Here is an 18,473-nt window from a genome sequence, read left to right as displayed (position 1 = left end):
GTTCTAAAAATAATTGAACTATTGATTATTTTAATTGATTTCTTTACTCATAATTATGGAGTTTAGCATTCTAACTTTTCATTAAGTTGTTCAATTATGATTAACTAAAGCATATTAAATTCAAAATGAAGTCAGATATAAATTTAATGGACTGAAAACTTTGTATTTTAAATTAATAAATACATTTTTTCTCCGTTTATGGGTCAAGTTAACCAAGCTAACTTTACAGCCTCTTTAATTCTTTATAAAATAAATTAATGATTTTTTATTAAGATTAATTTATTGAATAATTCAAATGATTTACATTCCGAAAAAACAGTGTAAAACAAATATTTACATTCCAAAAGTTATAGTAGTATTCCCTCTAGAAAGAAAAGAAAGTTATAGTAGTATTCCAGTCATTGCATATAGTTTTGTCTTTTTAAATTTTATACGTTGAAATATCTTTATCTCGTATCCTTCTTTGCTAGAAGACATTCAACTATAATTAGAGGTAAAAGTATCATCAGTGTTATGGATACCTTGCTGAGATAATGACTACTGATTGGAATTTCATTGGATTCCACTGAAAAGGACATTAGGAGGAACATAAATGATAAATATAATAATTTTTTGTCCACCGTTATATATGCTGCAGTACTTTCATCATTAGTCTTCTCATTTTAATTTGTGTGGTTTTCGCCAAGAAAAATATTTTCAATGATAAAGAAATGCATTGTAATTCTGTAAATAAAATAAAATAAAACTGTGGTACATTGTATTGTGTCAGTCCACGATTGATTGAACTGAAATAATCACAAACCAATTAACAAAAAACATAAGTACCTCCTCTTCCGTAGTTAAATGTTTTTTACAAATAATGGAGTCCCAAACCCCAAATGCACATGATTATTGAATCCTTGAAAGATTATGTTCATAATATTGTTTCTATATCTAGAAAACAGCCCCCGAATTATCCCATACCCATTCCATGCCTCAACTTATATATCTATGACGCAATTATCTTTAAATTAAATCACCTTTATACTAGATTTTTTTCTTCTTTCCTTTTGGGTAAAGTCACCCTTGCTCGGTTGTATTCACTATTCAATTTCGATTTCCAAAATTATGGTCCCTTTGTCCATGACATTTTAATGGCACACTTAAACAGATAATGGTTCCAGTTCCACCACAAGAAAAAAGAAGATATTATTGTAGAAACAGATATTATATATTTAGGGCCAATAACTGATCAAGGTATCGAACAAATTAACTACTATTGGTATGCTTGCAAATGAATGTACCGACCGATTAAAATTTCGAGTCCATGCAAAACAATTAAGTAACGAGAACATATGAAACGATCACCTGATTCAACCCCACCTTCAATTGGGTTGGGTTAGATCTAGTTATTTTCGTATCATGCATCTCTGTCAAATGTTAACATGACATTAAGGATAATTTTCAATAGATTTTTGCAAAGGAAATTGCTTGCCACAATGACTAATAAGTGAACCTTTTTCATCCAGAACGAACTACTTACAAGGATATTGAGAAAGAATGAGACACTAATAGTAATTATTACATACTAGAAAGACAAAAGTAAATATTTTATGCTTAAGAATGCCTCCTTCTAGTCTCCATGATGTCATGGTTTTTTCTTTTCAATAAATCTTCCATTTCATCCTGATATTGTTGCTCAATCCTCTCTAACTCTATTCTCAACTCATCCCCAGGTTGAAAGAAGCAGGAAGCATTAATGGGATGACTAGAGAATTTCATCGTACCATTGCTTTCCACACAAGGAAAACTGCTATAATCAAATGTTGCCCCGAATTCAGATGCAAGCGAGCATTGACTATTAACTTTGGGAAGGTCAAAGTCTGTAAATCCTGATTTAGCAGACATGAATGAAACTGTAGAAAAATGCTTATCATTGAAGTCAGATGTTGCAGAAGCGTATGACCTATGTTTCTCAAAATACAAATCATCTGTCTTTAATTCTCTTCGAAGACCAATGTTTGCATGAGACAAAAACTTGTCGCAAATCACATTATCAATGTTTTCCACTTCTGCCGGTCTTCCAGGCGAGGTTGAGAGACCTACAATTTCAGCCACAATTTGGCTAGAATCTTCTGAGCTTTGCCTGTATTTTGCTAATTCTGAGTCTTTCTGTTTACTTGAATGAGTTAGTTTACCATTAGAAGAAACTAAATGATCAATTGCTACACAAGGTTTCCAATCAGGAAGCAAAGTTGTCAATAGCAAATCAATTAACTCTGCTATAAATTTAACATTCTGCTCAGCAAGTTCAAGTTGTTCAACCATTTCACTTGAAACTGAGATGGCAGTATCACTGTTGATGTAGAATATGAAATGGATATTTCTTGCCCGCCCTGCATTTTGTTTCCAGATAACTTAACTTTCTATCAATATATTATAAACATGGTTTTGTTAAGAGTAGAAATCAGAGCTATAAGTTATACTGACCATTCTGATCAGCTATGCGGAGAACTAATGATACAGACTTTTCATCATTTTGTTCACCTTTTAGAAAAAATATGTCACCTTCCTTCAACCTTCGTATCTCAACACATGGGGAAGGCAATGCATTGTCAATAGAATCAACAGAATTATAAAGTAAAGTGGTCAATGGAAGCTCAGTGGCATCACCAAGATCCATTGAAATGGATCTAATACGTGTACTAGCTGGGCCTTCTGACATAAGACAACGATTTTCGAAGGTTCCATATTTAGGGAGAACAATATCTGGCAATGGAAGTCGACGATTCTTCAATGAACCATTCACTTGGAGAAAATTGTCCTTCAGAAGCTCCTTTGCTGACAATCTTTGAGATGCTGGGACAAGACATTTCTCAATAAATGATTTTACTTCTGGATCCTTGAGTTTGGAAAGAGCAGCAGGCTTTATGCCCTGCAGTATTAAATATTATATATATGACCATAGAATCCCAGTAATAGCTTAAAGAAAAAGAATATTATCAATAAGAATACGCACAGATGAAACTTTCTTGTATATCTGAGCTGAGTTTCTACATTCACTGTAAGGATATTCAGACGTAACCAACTCAAGCATGCACATCCCAAAAGAATATATGTCGGCTAATTCATTATAATGTTCATCATACAGTTCAGGTGCCATGAACTCCGGGGTTCCTACTAGGATTACATATGTGTAAATATAACTGGTGTAGAAATCAAACAGCAATGAGGCAAATAAGTCAGAAAAAATCCTCTACTAGTACTCTTTCATTACAGCTATCAGATGGAAAAAATACTAAATTATTGGTTAACAATACAAAGGATGAAAAAAATTAACAGAAAAAGAAAATGCAACAAAACAGAAGAACATACCAATTACACTCTTGGCAGTAGTCTGCTTCAACAGAGTTGCCAACCCTAGATCGCCAATTTTAACTTCTCCTCGGTGACCATTAATAAATATATTATCACACTTCAGGTCCCTATGTATAATAGGTGGGTTGTGACTGTGGAGATAGTTTAAACCCATTAAAATCTGCTTTGCCCATCCTTTAACGGCCTTTATGTCAACCTTCTTGTGTTTCTTACTATACCTAAATCATACATCAAATCCACTAACCAAAAGGCTGATCTCATAACAAAAAGGGAAAAACAAATGAAAAACAATTTATAAGGGATAGTGAACAAACTTTCTGAGGCTCCCTGAGGTGAACAACTCGGTAATCAAGTTAAGAGTTCTGTGCTTGTCATCAATCCAGGAATTGTAGAAAGTTACTATGCTGTCGTGCTTTAGTGACTTCAATAGATGCACTTCTGAGTAAAGCCTCTCTAAGCCACCTGGTGTCTGCAATACCTCATCAATCTGAACTTGGCTCCATGCAACTTCAAGTCCAATGATTTCATCAAACGCCTTGTAACTAATTAACCATAGATAAAGGAAAAAAAATGTATATCTTCAAACAATAAAAATTCTTAATGAAAACCATGAACCACAAAATGCTATGTGTTATGTTCTAAAACTGAGCAGGGCATTTCAAATGCCTTTTCAATTTTACATACAAAAACATGTAAACCTTGAAGTAAAAGAATAAAATTACTAGTGAAGCACTACAATAAAAACTAAAATAATAAAGAAACACATTGCTAAGAAGCCAAAAACAATGGATACACAGTCTTGAAAGCTCCTTGGCCAATAACTTCGTTATACTGTTATGAAAAAAAGAAAAAAAATCACTTTAATGCATGGTTAAGTTTTATGTTAGAAAAACAAAAAAGGGAAAATGGAACACACAATTACATACCCTCATGTAGCGATTAGTAGGATCGATTTCAAGAACGTTAGGATCAGGAGGCTCTAGAAGGCCTGCACCCTCTTCTGAGCTTTCTGTTTCCATCAAACTCATCTATGCTGTGAATATACGATTTCAAACTTTTGGAATCAAAACTATATTAATGAGCAATTGTTTATCTGAGATGGGTATCAAAATTTAACGAATTGAAAAGCCAAAATGTTGCAGGTCTGAGTTGATTAAGGCAAATTAGATAAAGGGATTAATACATTTTTTTTATTTTGGTGAGAAATAGAATCAATAAATTGTACCTTAGAGCAGGACCTTCTGAGCTTAGCTTCTTAGGAGGAATTCCATAGAATTTAGAAAGAGAAAAGGACATCAGAGAGAAAATGGAACCCAAATGCAAAGGAGGAAGAGAGAGAGAGTGACTGATCAAGCCTCGTGTGTGTGGTTAGGGGTGGAATTGTGTCAATGAATCGTATGCCACAACCTCGTCTTCCAATACAAACACCTCTCACTAAAAACAGATAAATTTTACAAGACACTCATTTCTTATACCATCCCTATTTATATACTCTATCCTTTTTCTCTTCTTCAATCATCTATCCCTGTTAATGTTATCATTCTCCTCTCGTGTTATTATTATTATTATTATTATTATTATTATTTTATAAGCCCTCTCGTAATATTATTGATCTATCACTGTGTTACTAAACGCTGGACAAATTACTCATATAGTTGTGTCCATCCATAAGCATATAAGTTTTCAGTCAAACTCGTTACAGCTACACGCGCAAATTGAGAAAAAAAAAATATAATGTGATAATTATACGCAATGTATTTCGCAGCACAAATGTCTTATTTATTTGAAAAATTAATCCTGGCACTAATGCAAATATATGACTTAAATTAATTTAAACATATCTTTCAATTACATTCAACAATTCAAAATTAATTCGGTAAAACTCTAAACCAAACGAAAATCAACAAAAGAAATAAATCATTCTTTGTAGATAATTCTATTCTGACTTTATCACACTTAAGAGTTAAGACTCCTCCTTCCTCTCCAATGATGTGTGCTATGGAGATCAAACCCCTAACTATTCCTGCAAAGTCACGCCAAATGAGCCACGTCCATTGATGGACAACTAACATAATTGGTACACAATTAGAACTATAAATATAAAATCTTAAGAAATGGATTATAAGTCATATGATACTCAATCCACATAAAGTTAACATTTATCAAATGACAGATATAACCACTAGCCAGCATAAATCTACATGAAATTATCAAAATATACACTGCAATACGAACTAACAGGTCAAAATACACCGCTCTACACTGCAACACTGCAAGAGCATTATATTCTGGCTGCACTTATTCTGGAGAAAGCAAGCAGCAAGAAAAACTCGTTTTTATTTTTGCCATCAATGCTGCTTCGAGACTTTATCCAAAGCGTCAAAAACATATTGCTGAGTTACATCTTCCACGATCACCGTCTTATCTCGTGACTTAGAACCAGTGCCTAAGGAGACTTGTCTTCGTTTCACACCCAAAACCTGACACCACCAGAACAATCGCTACAGAACATTTTTTTTTCTTTCTTTCTTTTTTTGAAACAACGCCATTTTATTTTGCTACAAATTATTGCAATCCGAACTTACAGAATGATGTAATCGACAGAATAAAATACAGAATGAAAATGTAACAATCCGAAAATCAGAACTTACAGAACTGATGTAATCGAGAAGAGCCGCATTTGCTTCGCCATCCCTCGCAGGTGCGTCAATTTGCACTCCCACCGCTTCGTCGCTTATATCTATTTATTAAGAAGAAGAAAAAGGAATCTAAAATCGCATTTATTAACTAAAATCGAAGAAACGCGAGCTAGAGAAATACCAGTTATAGATGCGGATTTGGCACCAGGTTTGGCGTGGATGGTTATAGCGACGGAGGAAGGAGGCACGCTCTGAATACAAGACGGAAAATCATTAGGTTTTTCCGACGGCGTTGTTACCTTAGACTCCGCCTTTGCTTTTCCCCTCTTCGCCGGCGGCATATTTTAAAACGACGCCTTTGCGTACAAGGAACGCCGTCGTTCTCTTGTTAATGATAAGTATATGATGTGCGGGACTACCTATTTTAAGATGCACTATGTCACATATGAATAGGATTAAGAAAGTTTTCAATTCACTATTAACCTAAAAAAAATAATTTAATTACCAATTTAGTCCTTATAATTTTTAAACATATCCATTTTAGTCCTTACACTTAATAAGTGGTTTTTTTAATCCTGTAGTTTACTATTTAATTTCTAATAGATCCCTCCGTTAAAATTGTTTGACACGGTTAAATTATTGTTCTCAATCGTCTTCCTCGAAGCTCCCTTTCTTCAAGGAGACCCCCGCTTTGCAACGGATAATGTACTTTCACCCCACCCTCACCGTCGGCGTCTATTGCAAAATTGGCGTCGCCGTCGACCTCTCCGACACATGCAAAGGTTAGAAATGTGAAGAGGAAGATTTTGATGGCACAGTGTACGGCAGGGTTTTCCTGTGAGATATAACACTCGACGGGGTTTTCCGGTAACAATAATTTAATGGTGTTAAATAATTTTAACAGTAGAGATCTATCGAAAATTAAATGATAAACTATAGGGACTAAAAAAGTCGGAAGTATAATGAATAAGTTTGAAAACTATAGAGACTAAATGAGTAATTAAACCAAAAAATTAACTATACAAGAATTAAGGAATATATTTATATTTTAAATTGAAAAAAAATGAATAGATTAATAGTTGAACTAATTAATATTATCAACACTAATAATGGTGACCTTTGGTTGTATCCAACGGTCCTAAACAAGCTATTTAAATCGAGAGATCAAGATTTCGGATTAATTTGACAAGAAACTATCAGAACGTTGGAGAAACTAAATCCGATTAATTATAACGACGCGACGCAACGCCGGCGATGGGAGCGTCCTCTTCGTCGGAGCCGAGTTTCGGCGGAACAGAAGGAGTCGGAGGCCGTCGCAGCCTCCACCGGAGCTCTTCCACTGCTTCAGAAAGCATTCTCTAAGCTCGCCAATCCCGAGACCAACGCCGTTTCCTTAGAAAATATCCAGGTACTACTCGAAAAGCTGAACAACTTTCTCATTCTCGATGATCGTTTTAGTTTTTTCATTCTTTGATGACGTGGAAGGTCGGTGTTTTCAGCAATGCTTCAGTTTCGGTCGCGAAGGTCGTACTTTTTCCGGAAGCAACGTGCCGGATTCGTTTCCGGTGTTACTAGATCACTTAGCATCATCCCTAGTTGATCAATTTTTCGTGCCTAACAAAGAAGGAATAAATTGGATTGAATTCGTGAGGGATTACAACAAGTGCTGTGCTAGGGTGTCCGCGTCGGGTTCGCTGAACATGCTCGTGAGAGTGTTCGTCGCTATCTCACAAAGTGCGAACCTGCCTTTGCATTTGGAGTTTGAATCAGGGGCTGATGATTGCAAGATCAACGGGAACCTTCTTCCTAGCCACGTGTTTCTGCTTCTTGCCCTGTGTTGGGTTATGTCGTGAGGTGGTTCTAGAAAGTTGAAGGGGGAAGGGAATTTAGCTTACCGGATCTGAATCGTGTGGTGAGGTTGATGGTGGTTTGAATGTGTGGGACTGTGATATCTCGAGTTTCGAAGTTCAGCTTCCTGCAGTGAAGTTTGTTACATGGGTTATGAGTACTGTGCCGTGCCTCCCGGATTGCTTGAGACAGTATTTTCATGCTAGACTTCAAATGGCAGCATCTGATGGGGTAATTTGTGTGCTTATAATCAATGGCTTCAGTGCTCATCATGGTTTCTTGTTTTTTAACGACCACTTTAGGTTAAGTTTTGTTGATTTCTTTACTCTATACGTGACATGATTAGTAGCTGCCGTTCTTGGTTGATTACATTCTTAGTTGAAATGTGATTCATATAACTATGCTCAGTTGCTTGTGATCTAATTCTGCCTGTCATGTTTTTTGTTTCTTTCGCCTTGATCTTCATGCTGAAATTGTTGTGATCTGAAACTACTTTCAAATGTGTTTTTCAAACATACAACACTCACCTTGTAATCTATGATTGAGTCTTTTTCCCTTTATGATTGAAACATGAAGGAAGGCTGCTTCATTTTACCAAAAAAGAGCTCCCAAGAAATTGTTTGCTATCTTCTATAGTCCATCAGTGTGGCATTCTATAATTGACCAATGATCTTTGCTTGAACATTCCTTTGGATGTTAGTGACCTTTTCAAACCACTGCTAGATTTCCTTATTGAGATTGTTGTTATTTATTAGTTGGGAATGATAATTGTTTTGAAGTCCTTTCAACCTTAAACTTTATGCTTTCTTATTTATGCTTGCCATTATAGAAAACCAATTCCCCAAATTCACCTTTTTAGGTGCTGTAAGATCAAATAATCCCTTGATGAATGGCAGGTTGAATTGCCATCCTCTAATTCCTCCTCTGGTGGAGATATTTCATCAACAGCTGCATATGATTATATTTTGACCCAAGGAAGAGCATGGGCAATTTCTATAACACAGAAAAGTACAGTAAAGGAAGAGATTTCTAGAGCATTTATAAGCAATGGAGGTGGAATGGATGATAACCTTCTTTATCGGTTTGCATCTCTGACTCTCAATAATAGATAGCTTCATAATGCTATTGTGCATTTGTGCTTTAAATAGTCTTGGACACTTGTCTATTTTCTTTATTCTTTTTTTGTTAAAATGAGGCAAAAAGGTTTGATGGTCGTCTATTATGATGTTTTCCTATTTTTTTTGTCTATTGACATGAGTAAATATGTTGTTTGAATTGCAACATTCATAACTTTGTTTATTGGTTGGCATTTCTGATCCCTCCAATCATAACTTCATCATGCAATTGTGTTTTAACAGTCTTGGTCTCTTGGACACTGGTCAATTTTCTTTTCATTTTTTTTGTTGTTAAAATTAGGGGAAAGTTATGCTTTCCTAATTTTTTGTCTATTGACATAGAGAAGATATGTTGCTTGAACTGCAACATTCATAATCTTGTTTGAGACTTACCTGTTGGAAAAGGAAGTGCTTATTGACATTGAACGTCTACTGCATTATAGGTCATCCACTCATGGAAGAGGCCTTGGCAGATTTTGGTCTCATGTTGAAGGTTACAGAGGTCCTTTGTTAATTTTGATAGCTGCAAGTTCAGGAGATGCCCATGAGGGAAATTCCATTGATAGGAAATGGGTTGTAGGTGCCTTAACAGATCAAGGTCTTGAAAATAAAGATATCTTCTATGGAAACTCTGGATGTTTATATTCTATTGGCCCAGTGTTTCATGTGTTTCCACCTACTGGTAGGTAGTAGAGGTAACAATGTTCCTTTTCCTGTTTTATCTCTTCTTGTGGGGCTTAGATTGGATTTTTTGAAACCCTGAAATCAATCATGTATGCTACTACTGACAGGTAAGGAAAAGAATTTTGTTTATAGCCACTTGCATCCTACTGGTAAAGTATATCAACCACATCCAAAGCCGGTTGGAGTTGCATTTGGAGGAACTCCGGGAAATGAGAATATTTATAGACGAAGATTTTGCAAAAGTGAATGTTCGCCATCACGCTATTGAAAAAACTTATCGGAGTGGATCCCTCTTACCAGATCAGGTATAATTCTATTGCTGGAAATACTGACTGTGTGAATATAGAACTCGTAACCCTAAGCTGATTAATGCATGCATAAGAAATTGTTGATCCTGTATGTTTCTGATGGAAACCTTTTTTAAATCATTATAGACTTAAATATATTTTTGATTCCTAATATATACCCAAATATTGCGTTTGATCCCTGATAACGCAATTTGTGGCAGTTCAAAAACCGTCAGTATTTGTTTCAAAATCAAATTTAAAATTTGTTGTGGTTTTTAACCGCTAGAATTAATTAAAGTAAAAAAATAAATAAATCAAACATTGAGAACCCTCTTTCGAGTCATCCACCAGCCCTTCACCTACCTTCTTCTCCCTTCAACCTTCATCTTCCAAAATAGATCTCAATTTTGAAAAACATTCCTCTCCCTAATCTTTCTCAACTTTGTCCCTTTTTCTTTTCCTCTTCCCAATCGCATATACATCCACATTAAGGTCTTTTCCTTTGTTGGAATCGTGCTTCATTTTATTCTCTGATTTCTTTGAAGCTTTGATTACGGAAACAACGGTATCGATGGCTAGGGTTGGGGTTTTTTCCTTGTTCCTCTTCCGCTTCTTTTCCTCCCCGGAATCGGTGTTCACAAGGTGGTCACCATTGTTAGGGTTCTGAGTGCGGTTTGTTGAGTCAGAAAGAGTGGGTTTTCTTCGAATGGGGTTGTCATTGGAAAATAGAGAGGCGGTGGCCATTGCTGTGGTCTATTTCGGCATGTTGGCAAAGAACTTGCTGAAAATGTTGGAAGGGGTTGAAACGGTGTTGGTTTCGGAGGATTGCTGCAAGTCATTTTGTTTCTTCTTACCCATTTCATGAATTGGATTGGGACAAAGGAATTGGAATTCGGTGTTTGATTTTAATCATGTTTGAACCTAGCCACAACCTCCATGGTACTCATGCACCTGGAAAAAGGTTCCTTCCTTAAAATCAACTCAGAATCGTAAATGCTTCCGCTGCTTGCACTCTCATCGACGCCCAAACAAACCCTAATTGCAAATTTAGAAAGGAACTCCTCGATGGTGCTCACCATTTCCCTCGCGTTCTGCCACGTGGCGTCGAAGGCAATGAGGACGTGGCCGAAGGAGGGGCCGAGGGAGGAGATGTGGAGAGTGGAGGCGGATGAGGGGAAGAGGAAGATGGCTAGGGGAAAGCGGTCGAGGAGGGGGGAGAGGTGGCGGGCGGTGAGGGAGGAGGTGCAGAGGAGGGACTTGTGGGGAGCCTCGTAGGGGTGTTGGACGATGAGGATTTGGGTGCCACGGTTTGGATTGAAGGAAGTGGAAGCGCGTGGCAGAGACAAACGCGACTGGGATGGTCGCAGATGGAGCAGTGCTGGCAATGAGGTTCCTCCGGTGAAGGGAAGTCTTCTTCTGCTGCTTCCGCCTCCATCCAATGCTATGTAGTGCAGTACAGTTCTACTACATACGAAGTTGCTCATGGCGATCCAAGTTGATTCTCGGTTGAGGTGGTGGATTTGAAAGCGGGATATAAGAGAACTAAACAACCTCCCGTTCTTCGACGGCACGTTTGACCTTGCTTTCTCCTTCTCAATGATTGATTGATTTATTGTTTACTTTAATTGATTCTAGCAGCTTTTAACCACTAGAAAATTTAAATTTGATTTTGAAACAAATGTTGGCGGTTTTTGAGTCGCCACAAATCGGGTTATCAAATATTTAACAAACACATCATTACTTAACTAACGACAAAATCTAAAATAAAATTTTTCAAATATCAATGCGAAGAAAAAATTTATAAGGGATCAAACGCAAAATTGGATATATATTAGGGATCAAAAACATATTTCAGCCATCGTTATATAAAAGGACTGTAATTTTCCAGTGAACTCTTCCAGGCTGGGCATGCTGTGATATTTCCTGTCATGATAATGCATTCAATATTTGGCTGGTGTTAAAAACTTTAGAAACATTTGAGAGTTTTGGTTAAAAGTATCATGGCCATTCACCAATAACATACTGCACTTGTCTCCATATTTCTGAGTTGTTGGCTTATGTTTCAGGGTTTCCTACCTGTTGAGGGTCTGATTTCTGAAGTTGAAGTTTAGGGACTTGGTGGGAAAGTAGGAAAGGAAGTGCAGAACTCTTACAAGAAGAGAGAAGAACTTTTCACTGAGCAAAGAAGAAATGTATCTGACTAGTTGTTACAAATATTAACTTTTGATAAATCAAAGAACAGCAATAACATTTTGTTATCATTCTATTTTGTAGGTTGACTTAAAGACATTCGCAAGTTGGGAGGATTCACCTGAGAAAATGATGATGGACATGATCTCCGATCCAAATGCTGTTCGAAGGGAAGACCACTGAGTTGGATCGCTGCAATACTTAACAGACATAAGCGTGGAATATATATTTCATGCTTTATGTTGTGATTGGTCATTATTGTTCAGGCTTGTGATCCTCAAGTAGCTGTACATACAACAAAAAAAATATGTATATTAACAAATATATCGTTTAGAGCACTATATGGGTATTGTGTATTTTCACTGAATCGTCCTCAAATGGGATCGAGGAATCGCATTAGTAGAGTGGCATCCCTCTTTCTCTTAGTTCCACACCATTATGTGCATTCATTACAAGTCAAACAAGAAACATGGCTGAAAGTGTGTCAACCAGAAATCATTGAACGAGATAGCAGCCTTGTGTTCAGTGTATATTAAATAAGTGGAAAGTTTAGGTATACTGTACCGTCTTTGTTAATTTGTTATTCACCTCACCGTTCGTGCTGGTGTATCTTCAAAAGCAATTTTTCGTTTTGCTAATAGTATTGGCATTTTTCTGTCCATAATATAAACTGAGGTAGCACGTAGTAGGTAAGGATGACATTGCGTTTGCGGTTTGACTGACCCAAAGTGTAAACGTGTGTGCACGAAGAAAATACTAAAGCATTTTTTAATATTCTGTTGATTTTTGTAAGCAATAAAAAACTCCTCATTGACCAAGACTTGTTATCTAGTAAAACTTGAATCCTTGGTTCAGTGGCTGGCAAAGACACCAGAACGTGTATAAGGAGCGTCGATTAGATTCCTTAACACCTTGTTTGTTTAAACGGAAATAAGATAGAATGAGTTAGAGTTGCAATAAGATGATTTTTTTATTATCAATGAAATGACTCAAATAAGGAATCCTTTGTAGGTCTTGCATGGAAATTGACTTCCATCCTTCACATGATATCGGTTCCACCTTTAGGTTAAAACCATTTTATTTATATAATTTTTTAAAAATAAATATTATTTTATGAGATACATTTTACATTAAGAAAATAAATAATAGATTAAATATTATTTTTTAATTAATATAAAATTCATGTAATTTATTTATTTCTTTTCACTCATCCAAATAAGTGAAAAGATATTTTTGTACATCTTTTCCTATTTATTTTCATCTAAACAATTCATTCACCCTATTTGTCTTTTATTTTTAACTTTGTCATTTCTTTATTTTTGTCTTTATTTCACTCTTAATCCAAACAAAGCTTTAAACACGGTGAAGAGTTCCATTCCACGACGTTGATGTAACATGGGGAATATATAGTTTAAAAAATAGTAATAGTAAAAATAATAGTGGTGGGATTTCAACACAAGTTCTCACACATTTAAGATCACCAAGCCACTAAGTCATTTGACTTATTTGATTTATAATTTATGATAAAAGCAATATTTTATATATAGCATTCCTTCTACATGGGTTAATTACACTTTTAATCTCTCAAGTATTGCAATTGTGCATAGGAGTAGGACTATTAGAACTAAAAACTATATAAGTTTAAGCACATGAAAAAGGTTGTTAATATTGGAACTAAAAAATAATTTTCCAACGCTGCTGAATTTGCAGGCAGTGTCAAGAAAACACTCAAAGATTATCCCCCATAAGTAGTAAAGTTATCCAATGTTCAGAAACGAGAGAAATCAAAGATGGGAAAGAAACGGAAATGGCATTAACTTTTACTGATGAATTTGATAGTTTCGAAGATAGTTTTGCAGACAACTGCTATGAAAGATCGTGCACACTTCAAATCCTGATATAGCCGTCACGTTCCCATCAATTTTCTTTTTAGAAAGCTATGTCAATAAAATCAAAGGAGAGGCGCTCCACAGCTATCGGGTGCAAAAACTTCGTAAATAATTAGATTTCCACGGGAAGTTGAGTGAATATGGAAAAATGTAAAATAGAAAATGTGCATAACCTGGATTTAAGCATAGTAGCCTAGAACAAATGTCAAGACAGTCGGGATCCAATCCTGAAAGAATCAGTTGAGAAAATGGAAGACAGGTGCAAGATCTGATGTTTCTCAACACCTGAAATCAGCATTTTTCATTAGCAAGGATCACAGGCAGACAATTTTTTTTTTTTAATATTAACAGTTCAAAGTTACGGTGCTACCTGAACATTATTTCTACCATTAAAAGGTGGGTAGCCGTTTAGAAGCTCAAAAAGAATGGTTCCAACACTCCACATATCTGCCTATATCAATTAAGTATATTTCAGTAGACCCAGTTAATAATGCTGAAAGTAAGAAGAGTTTATACCTTGTCATCATATCTCTGGAACTTAAGAGCTTCTGGAGCCATGTATAATGGAGAACCACAGACTGTCCCGGCATATTCACCGGGACATATAGTCCTTCACATTGTATGTAAGGAAAATAAGTTATCAATTAGTCAGAGTAATAAATGAAAAACTAAATAAATAAATTGTCTTCCTCTCCATATTCATTCCCTTAACCCAACAACTACCTTGAGAGACCAAAATCAGCGAGCTTTAGTACTGCATCAACCCCGTGACTTGATAGCAAAATGTTCTGATTCAACAATAGCACCAAAGCAAAACAAAATTTGCTATTGGTCTCAAAATGATAGTCACTACAAATAGATTATCAATAAGAGAATAGTTTCTCATGCAACTAGGGCTGCAATTTACCCTTTTTCTTGTTTTCCCAAAGTTTTGGCCCTTAATGGACTTATCTGAAATCATTTTGAGTTTTGATGTCAGTTTAAATTAGAATATTTACAACAGTGCTTTTTAGCAAAATCTCTTATATGAAATTTGTTACGAATGCCTCACAACCAACCATGGTTGGATAGGAAAAATAGTTAAGTTTGAAAAGTAAATGGGTAACTAACAAAACACAACAACTTATTTTCTTCTAACTATCTCTAAGTTGTTTCATAGAAACACATTCCTAGCGTTTAGCATTTTTCTAAGATTTAAGAGGCAAGGTAGTCTTAAGTTCTGAACTACTACTAAGTTTGCATTTTGCTTTGTTGCTACTGGAGTACTGGCAGAATAACAAAAATAAAGGGCCTGCTCAACAGAAAAATACATGCTAGCAACTTAGCCATTCCGTTACCTTAAACTTACAAAATCAAAACTCTAAGCAAAAGCACATGAGCAAATTTTTTAACTTACTTTTAGTTTCCTTGTCTACTTTTATTCTAGTGGAAGACTAGACAGGAACTAATAGCACTCAGTATTTAGTATTTACCCAGATATGAAATTAATTACTTTGAAACAATCCTCTTTGGTCTTCATAGAGATGCAACTGTATGAGGCAATTTTCATTAAAGCAGTGAGATAAACTAGTGAAGCTTTCCATTTTCAAAAGTGAACTGAACTCAATTCTATGTCCGGAAAAGCATATACTCCAATATCCCTACCTCTGGTTTCAAGTCTCTGAATAATGCCGTGAGAGTGTAACTTTGAGACCAGACCCAGCATCACACAATTGGGTTCACACTAATTGCCATCAAAAGTAGTATTATAGCATAACAGAAAAAAGAAATAAAAGTTACCAAGCTGCTGCATGAATTTTCTGGCTATTTGTTGGTGAACTCTCCCATGATTTTGAATATAAGAAGCTAGATTTCCTCCAGCACAAAACTCAAGGACCAGGTATACACATCCATCATACTAACCGCGAAACAAAAACAACAAGCTTCAACTAACGCACAAGGTAGTAGAAATCAACACCCCCAGAAAAAAAAAAAAAAAGTAATAATTTTTTCAACACATTCCATTTCAAGATCAAAATTAGCAAAAAGGGTATGAGCATAAAACTGAAGACCATCCACCATGGCAATGAAAATGGGAAATAAGTGAAATGAAAGGAAAAAGAAGAGAGAACCTGGAAGAAGTGAAGAAGGCGAATAATATTGGGGTGGTTAACAGAGGACAAGAAATTGATCTCGCAATCCAAACATGCCTTGAGGCGAGGGTTGAGTTTGGAGAGGAAGACCTGCTTCACCGCCACGTCATCGCCGGTTGGTGGTCTCTGCTCCGCTCTCCACACGGCGGAGAATGAACCCTCTCCGATTTTGGATTTCAAAAGGTAACAATGATTTCTCACTCCCACCACCCTCCTCGCCAATTTGCCTTCACATTCCATTCCTCTTCGGTCAGTCCAACATATTTCACTGTGAATTTGTGAGCCTTGTTTGTTGCTTTCTTCCCTATTCGCTATTTCTAAAGATGTTAGAGTGAAAACACGGTGACAGTGTAGGTAGATTTTAATCCGTGTTTCTTTGTTTCTTTTTCGTGATAGTTCTCATTCCTCTTCTTTCCTGCTATTGTACATCATCATCATCTACAATCACCCGCTACCCCTGCTCCGCTACCACCCTCGGAGTCTCTCTCTGTCTCTTCTCTTTCGCACTCATTTTTGCCGCCACGTACATTTTACCCTCGCCGATGACGACAAAAAGGCACCGAGATCGGACAGCCACCGCTTGTTCCCGTAGAAAACCACCACCTTCGTCGCGTCGATAGAAAACCCCACAGCAAGTCATGCTCGACATCGAAGCTTCTCTACCTCGGCACAATGGCAAACTTAGTCAACACAACAATGGGCTCAAGTTGCAGCCACAAACGACGGTTCCTAGCCGCCGTATCAAAAGCTTAGTGACTCTCCGGAGCTAAACTCGTACCACCACTGCCCCGCCACAAATTCAAACCCAATCACCCAACTTCACAGACCTCCTCCACCGTCTGGTTTATGTTGAATACGATCACCTCTCCCCCAATTTTGAAACTCACTGCAAAGTATTGTTAATTTGAAGGCAATTTGTAGTGGAAATGAAGAATGTGCGTGCATCTTGTGTTCAATAAAATGCCGCAACGAGATGTTATGTGGAGCATAATGATTTTTCATTTGTTAAAAAAAGGATGAGGTGGGTGGTGCTTATGATTCGTTTTTCTTGTTGCCAGAAGGAATTTGATTTCATGAACACCAATCAATTCTGGGTTCGTTCAATGTGGGGAGGCAAGGTTTGAGGCTTATGATGTGACCGCAATGGCTATTATTCCAGCTTTTGGTGATTTGGAAGACTCTGAGCATTTTGAAACATCATAGATTCAACAATTTAATTATAAATGTGTTTATTCATAAATTATTTATTAATAAACATATAATTGTATTTGTATTATTCAGAATTTTATATAAAAGTTACTGAAAATTGTTAAATCAAATCCATTTTTACTATTTTCATTTTCTGAAAATAAAAAAAATAAACCAAACATAAATTTTAAATGTTGAAAATGTGAAAATAAAAATTCTTTATAGAAAATTAAAATAGAAAACTTGATCAAACCAAGCGTCCCCTAATTATTTAATTTTCACTTTTTAGATTTTTTTTTTTACTTTCCACATAACAAAATAAGAGAATTTTTTTTTCCTTCCATGAATCAAATAAGAAAAAATAACAAAATTGTTATTTTTATTAAAAAAAATTATTATCGTTTGCCCGCAATTTGGATTGAAGTATAAGATCAAAAAAGAAAAAATATTTTATCATATCATACAAGTTACATTTAAAAGAATCATATATGAAATACCTGTACTTATCTATTAATGAAAAAAAAAATTCTTGAAATGCCTGCTTGTGGTGATTCTCAATAGCTATACTTATCTATTAATGTATTCTTCTTTAAACATAAAGAAAGATGATAACACCTCCAATCTCCCACTACTGCAGTTTTTGCATACTCAAACAGCTTAATAATAATAATAATAATAAAAGATGAGACATATCTTAAAACGTAATGTCACGCAAAAAAAAAAAAAGCATAAATGTTACATGTAATATATATATATATATATATATATATATATATATATATATATATATATATATATATTATTATATATATATATATTATTATATAATGAATATGTGGTACAAAATTAGGATTTAAAGAACAATAAAAATAGAATGAAAATAATATTTTAGATAAGGTTTAAAGATCACTAATTATAGGATGAAAATAAGAGTAATAAACATGATTTATAAAATAAACGTTAGTTTTCTAATACTGAAAATATCTTTCTAAAATAATATATATTTATTTCAAAAATGTATTGTTCAAAAATACATTTTTTTTGTAGGTGTATATTATTTCAAAAAGACATTTTGGAAAAAGAAAAAAGGTTTCCAAAGGGGTGTATTTCTTTAAGGGAAAAGGGTATAATGATAATTAAAATA

The 18,473-nt window shown here is 35.4% G+C and overlaps 3 protein-coding genes and 1 pseudogene across 12 annotated transcripts; 1 reads left to right on the top strand and 3 right to left on the bottom strand.

Moving 5' to 3' along the window:
• Positions 1–1,479: 1,479 nt before the first annotated feature.
• Positions 1,480–5,380, bottom strand: LOC121175054 (probable serine/threonine-protein kinase WNK7). 2 transcript variants are annotated; one of them, XM_041016503.1, is made up of 8 exons: positions 4,583–5,380; positions 4,284–4,390; positions 4,151–4,188; positions 3,672–3,899; positions 3,355–3,575; positions 2,999–3,156; positions 2,470–2,914; positions 1,480–2,375 (listed from the first exon to the last, which is right to left on the bottom strand). In XM_041016503.1, exons 2-8 carry the CDS (start codon positions 4,383–4,385, stop codon positions 1,597–1,599), a joined length of 1,971 nt encoding a protein of 656 aa, XP_040872437.1. In that variant the 5' UTR covers positions 4,386–4,390; positions 4,583–5,380; the 3' UTR covers positions 1,480–1,596. The 2 variants fall into 2 exon arrangements, with proteins under 2 accessions (XP_040872437.1, XP_040872436.1); XM_041016502.1 differs by having other exon boundaries at positions 4,284–5,380.
• Positions 5,381–5,446: 66 nt separating this feature from the next.
• Positions 5,447–12,378, bottom strand: LOC100499954 (uncharacterized). Of its 2 annotated transcripts, XM_014776126.2 has the most exons (4): positions 12,242–12,378; positions 6,178–6,415; positions 6,009–6,097; positions 5,489–5,837 (listed from the first exon to the last, which is right to left on the bottom strand). In XM_014776126.2, exons 2-4 carry the CDS (start codon positions 6,335–6,337, stop codon positions 5,706–5,708), a joined length of 381 nt encoding a protein of 126 aa, XP_014631612.1. In that variant the 5' UTR covers positions 6,338–6,415; positions 12,242–12,378; the 3' UTR covers positions 5,489–5,705.
• LOC100799959 (uncharacterized) lies at positions 7,251–12,461 on the top strand (annotated as a pseudogene).
• On the bottom strand, positions 12,181–17,454 carry LOC100799428 (serine/threonine-protein kinase ATG1t). Of its 8 annotated transcripts, none has more exons than XM_041016506.1 (6): positions 16,121–17,354; positions 14,733–14,797; positions 14,526–14,619; positions 14,380–14,460; positions 14,183–14,294; positions 12,181–12,405 (listed from the first exon to the last, which is right to left on the bottom strand). In XM_041016506.1, the coding sequence occupies exons 1-6, from the start codon at positions 16,379–16,381 to the stop codon at positions 12,398–12,400; spliced, it is 621 nt and encodes a 206-aa protein (XP_040872440.1). In that variant the 5' UTR covers positions 16,382–17,354; the 3' UTR covers positions 12,181–12,397. The 8 variants fall into 8 exon arrangements, 5 of the variants coding, with proteins under 5 accessions (XP_040872440.1, XP_040872439.1, XP_040872438.1 ...); XM_041016505.1 differs by lacking the exon at positions 12,181–12,405 and adding an exon at positions 13,771–14,093; XM_041016504.1 differs by lacking the exon at positions 12,181–12,405 and having other exon boundaries at positions 13,771–14,294.
• Positions 17,455–18,473: the final 1,019 nt, after the last annotated feature.

This window comes from Glycine max, chromosome 6 (genome assembly GCF_000004515.6).
Source record: "Glycine max cultivar Williams 82 chromosome 6, Glycine_max_v4.0, whole genome shotgun sequence".
NCBI classification, from domain to species: Eukaryota; Viridiplantae; Streptophyta; class Magnoliopsida; order Fabales; family Fabaceae; genus Glycine; species Glycine max.
Note: the sequence above shows the minus strand (reverse complement) of the source record. Positions and strands in the feature narration are given on the sequence as shown.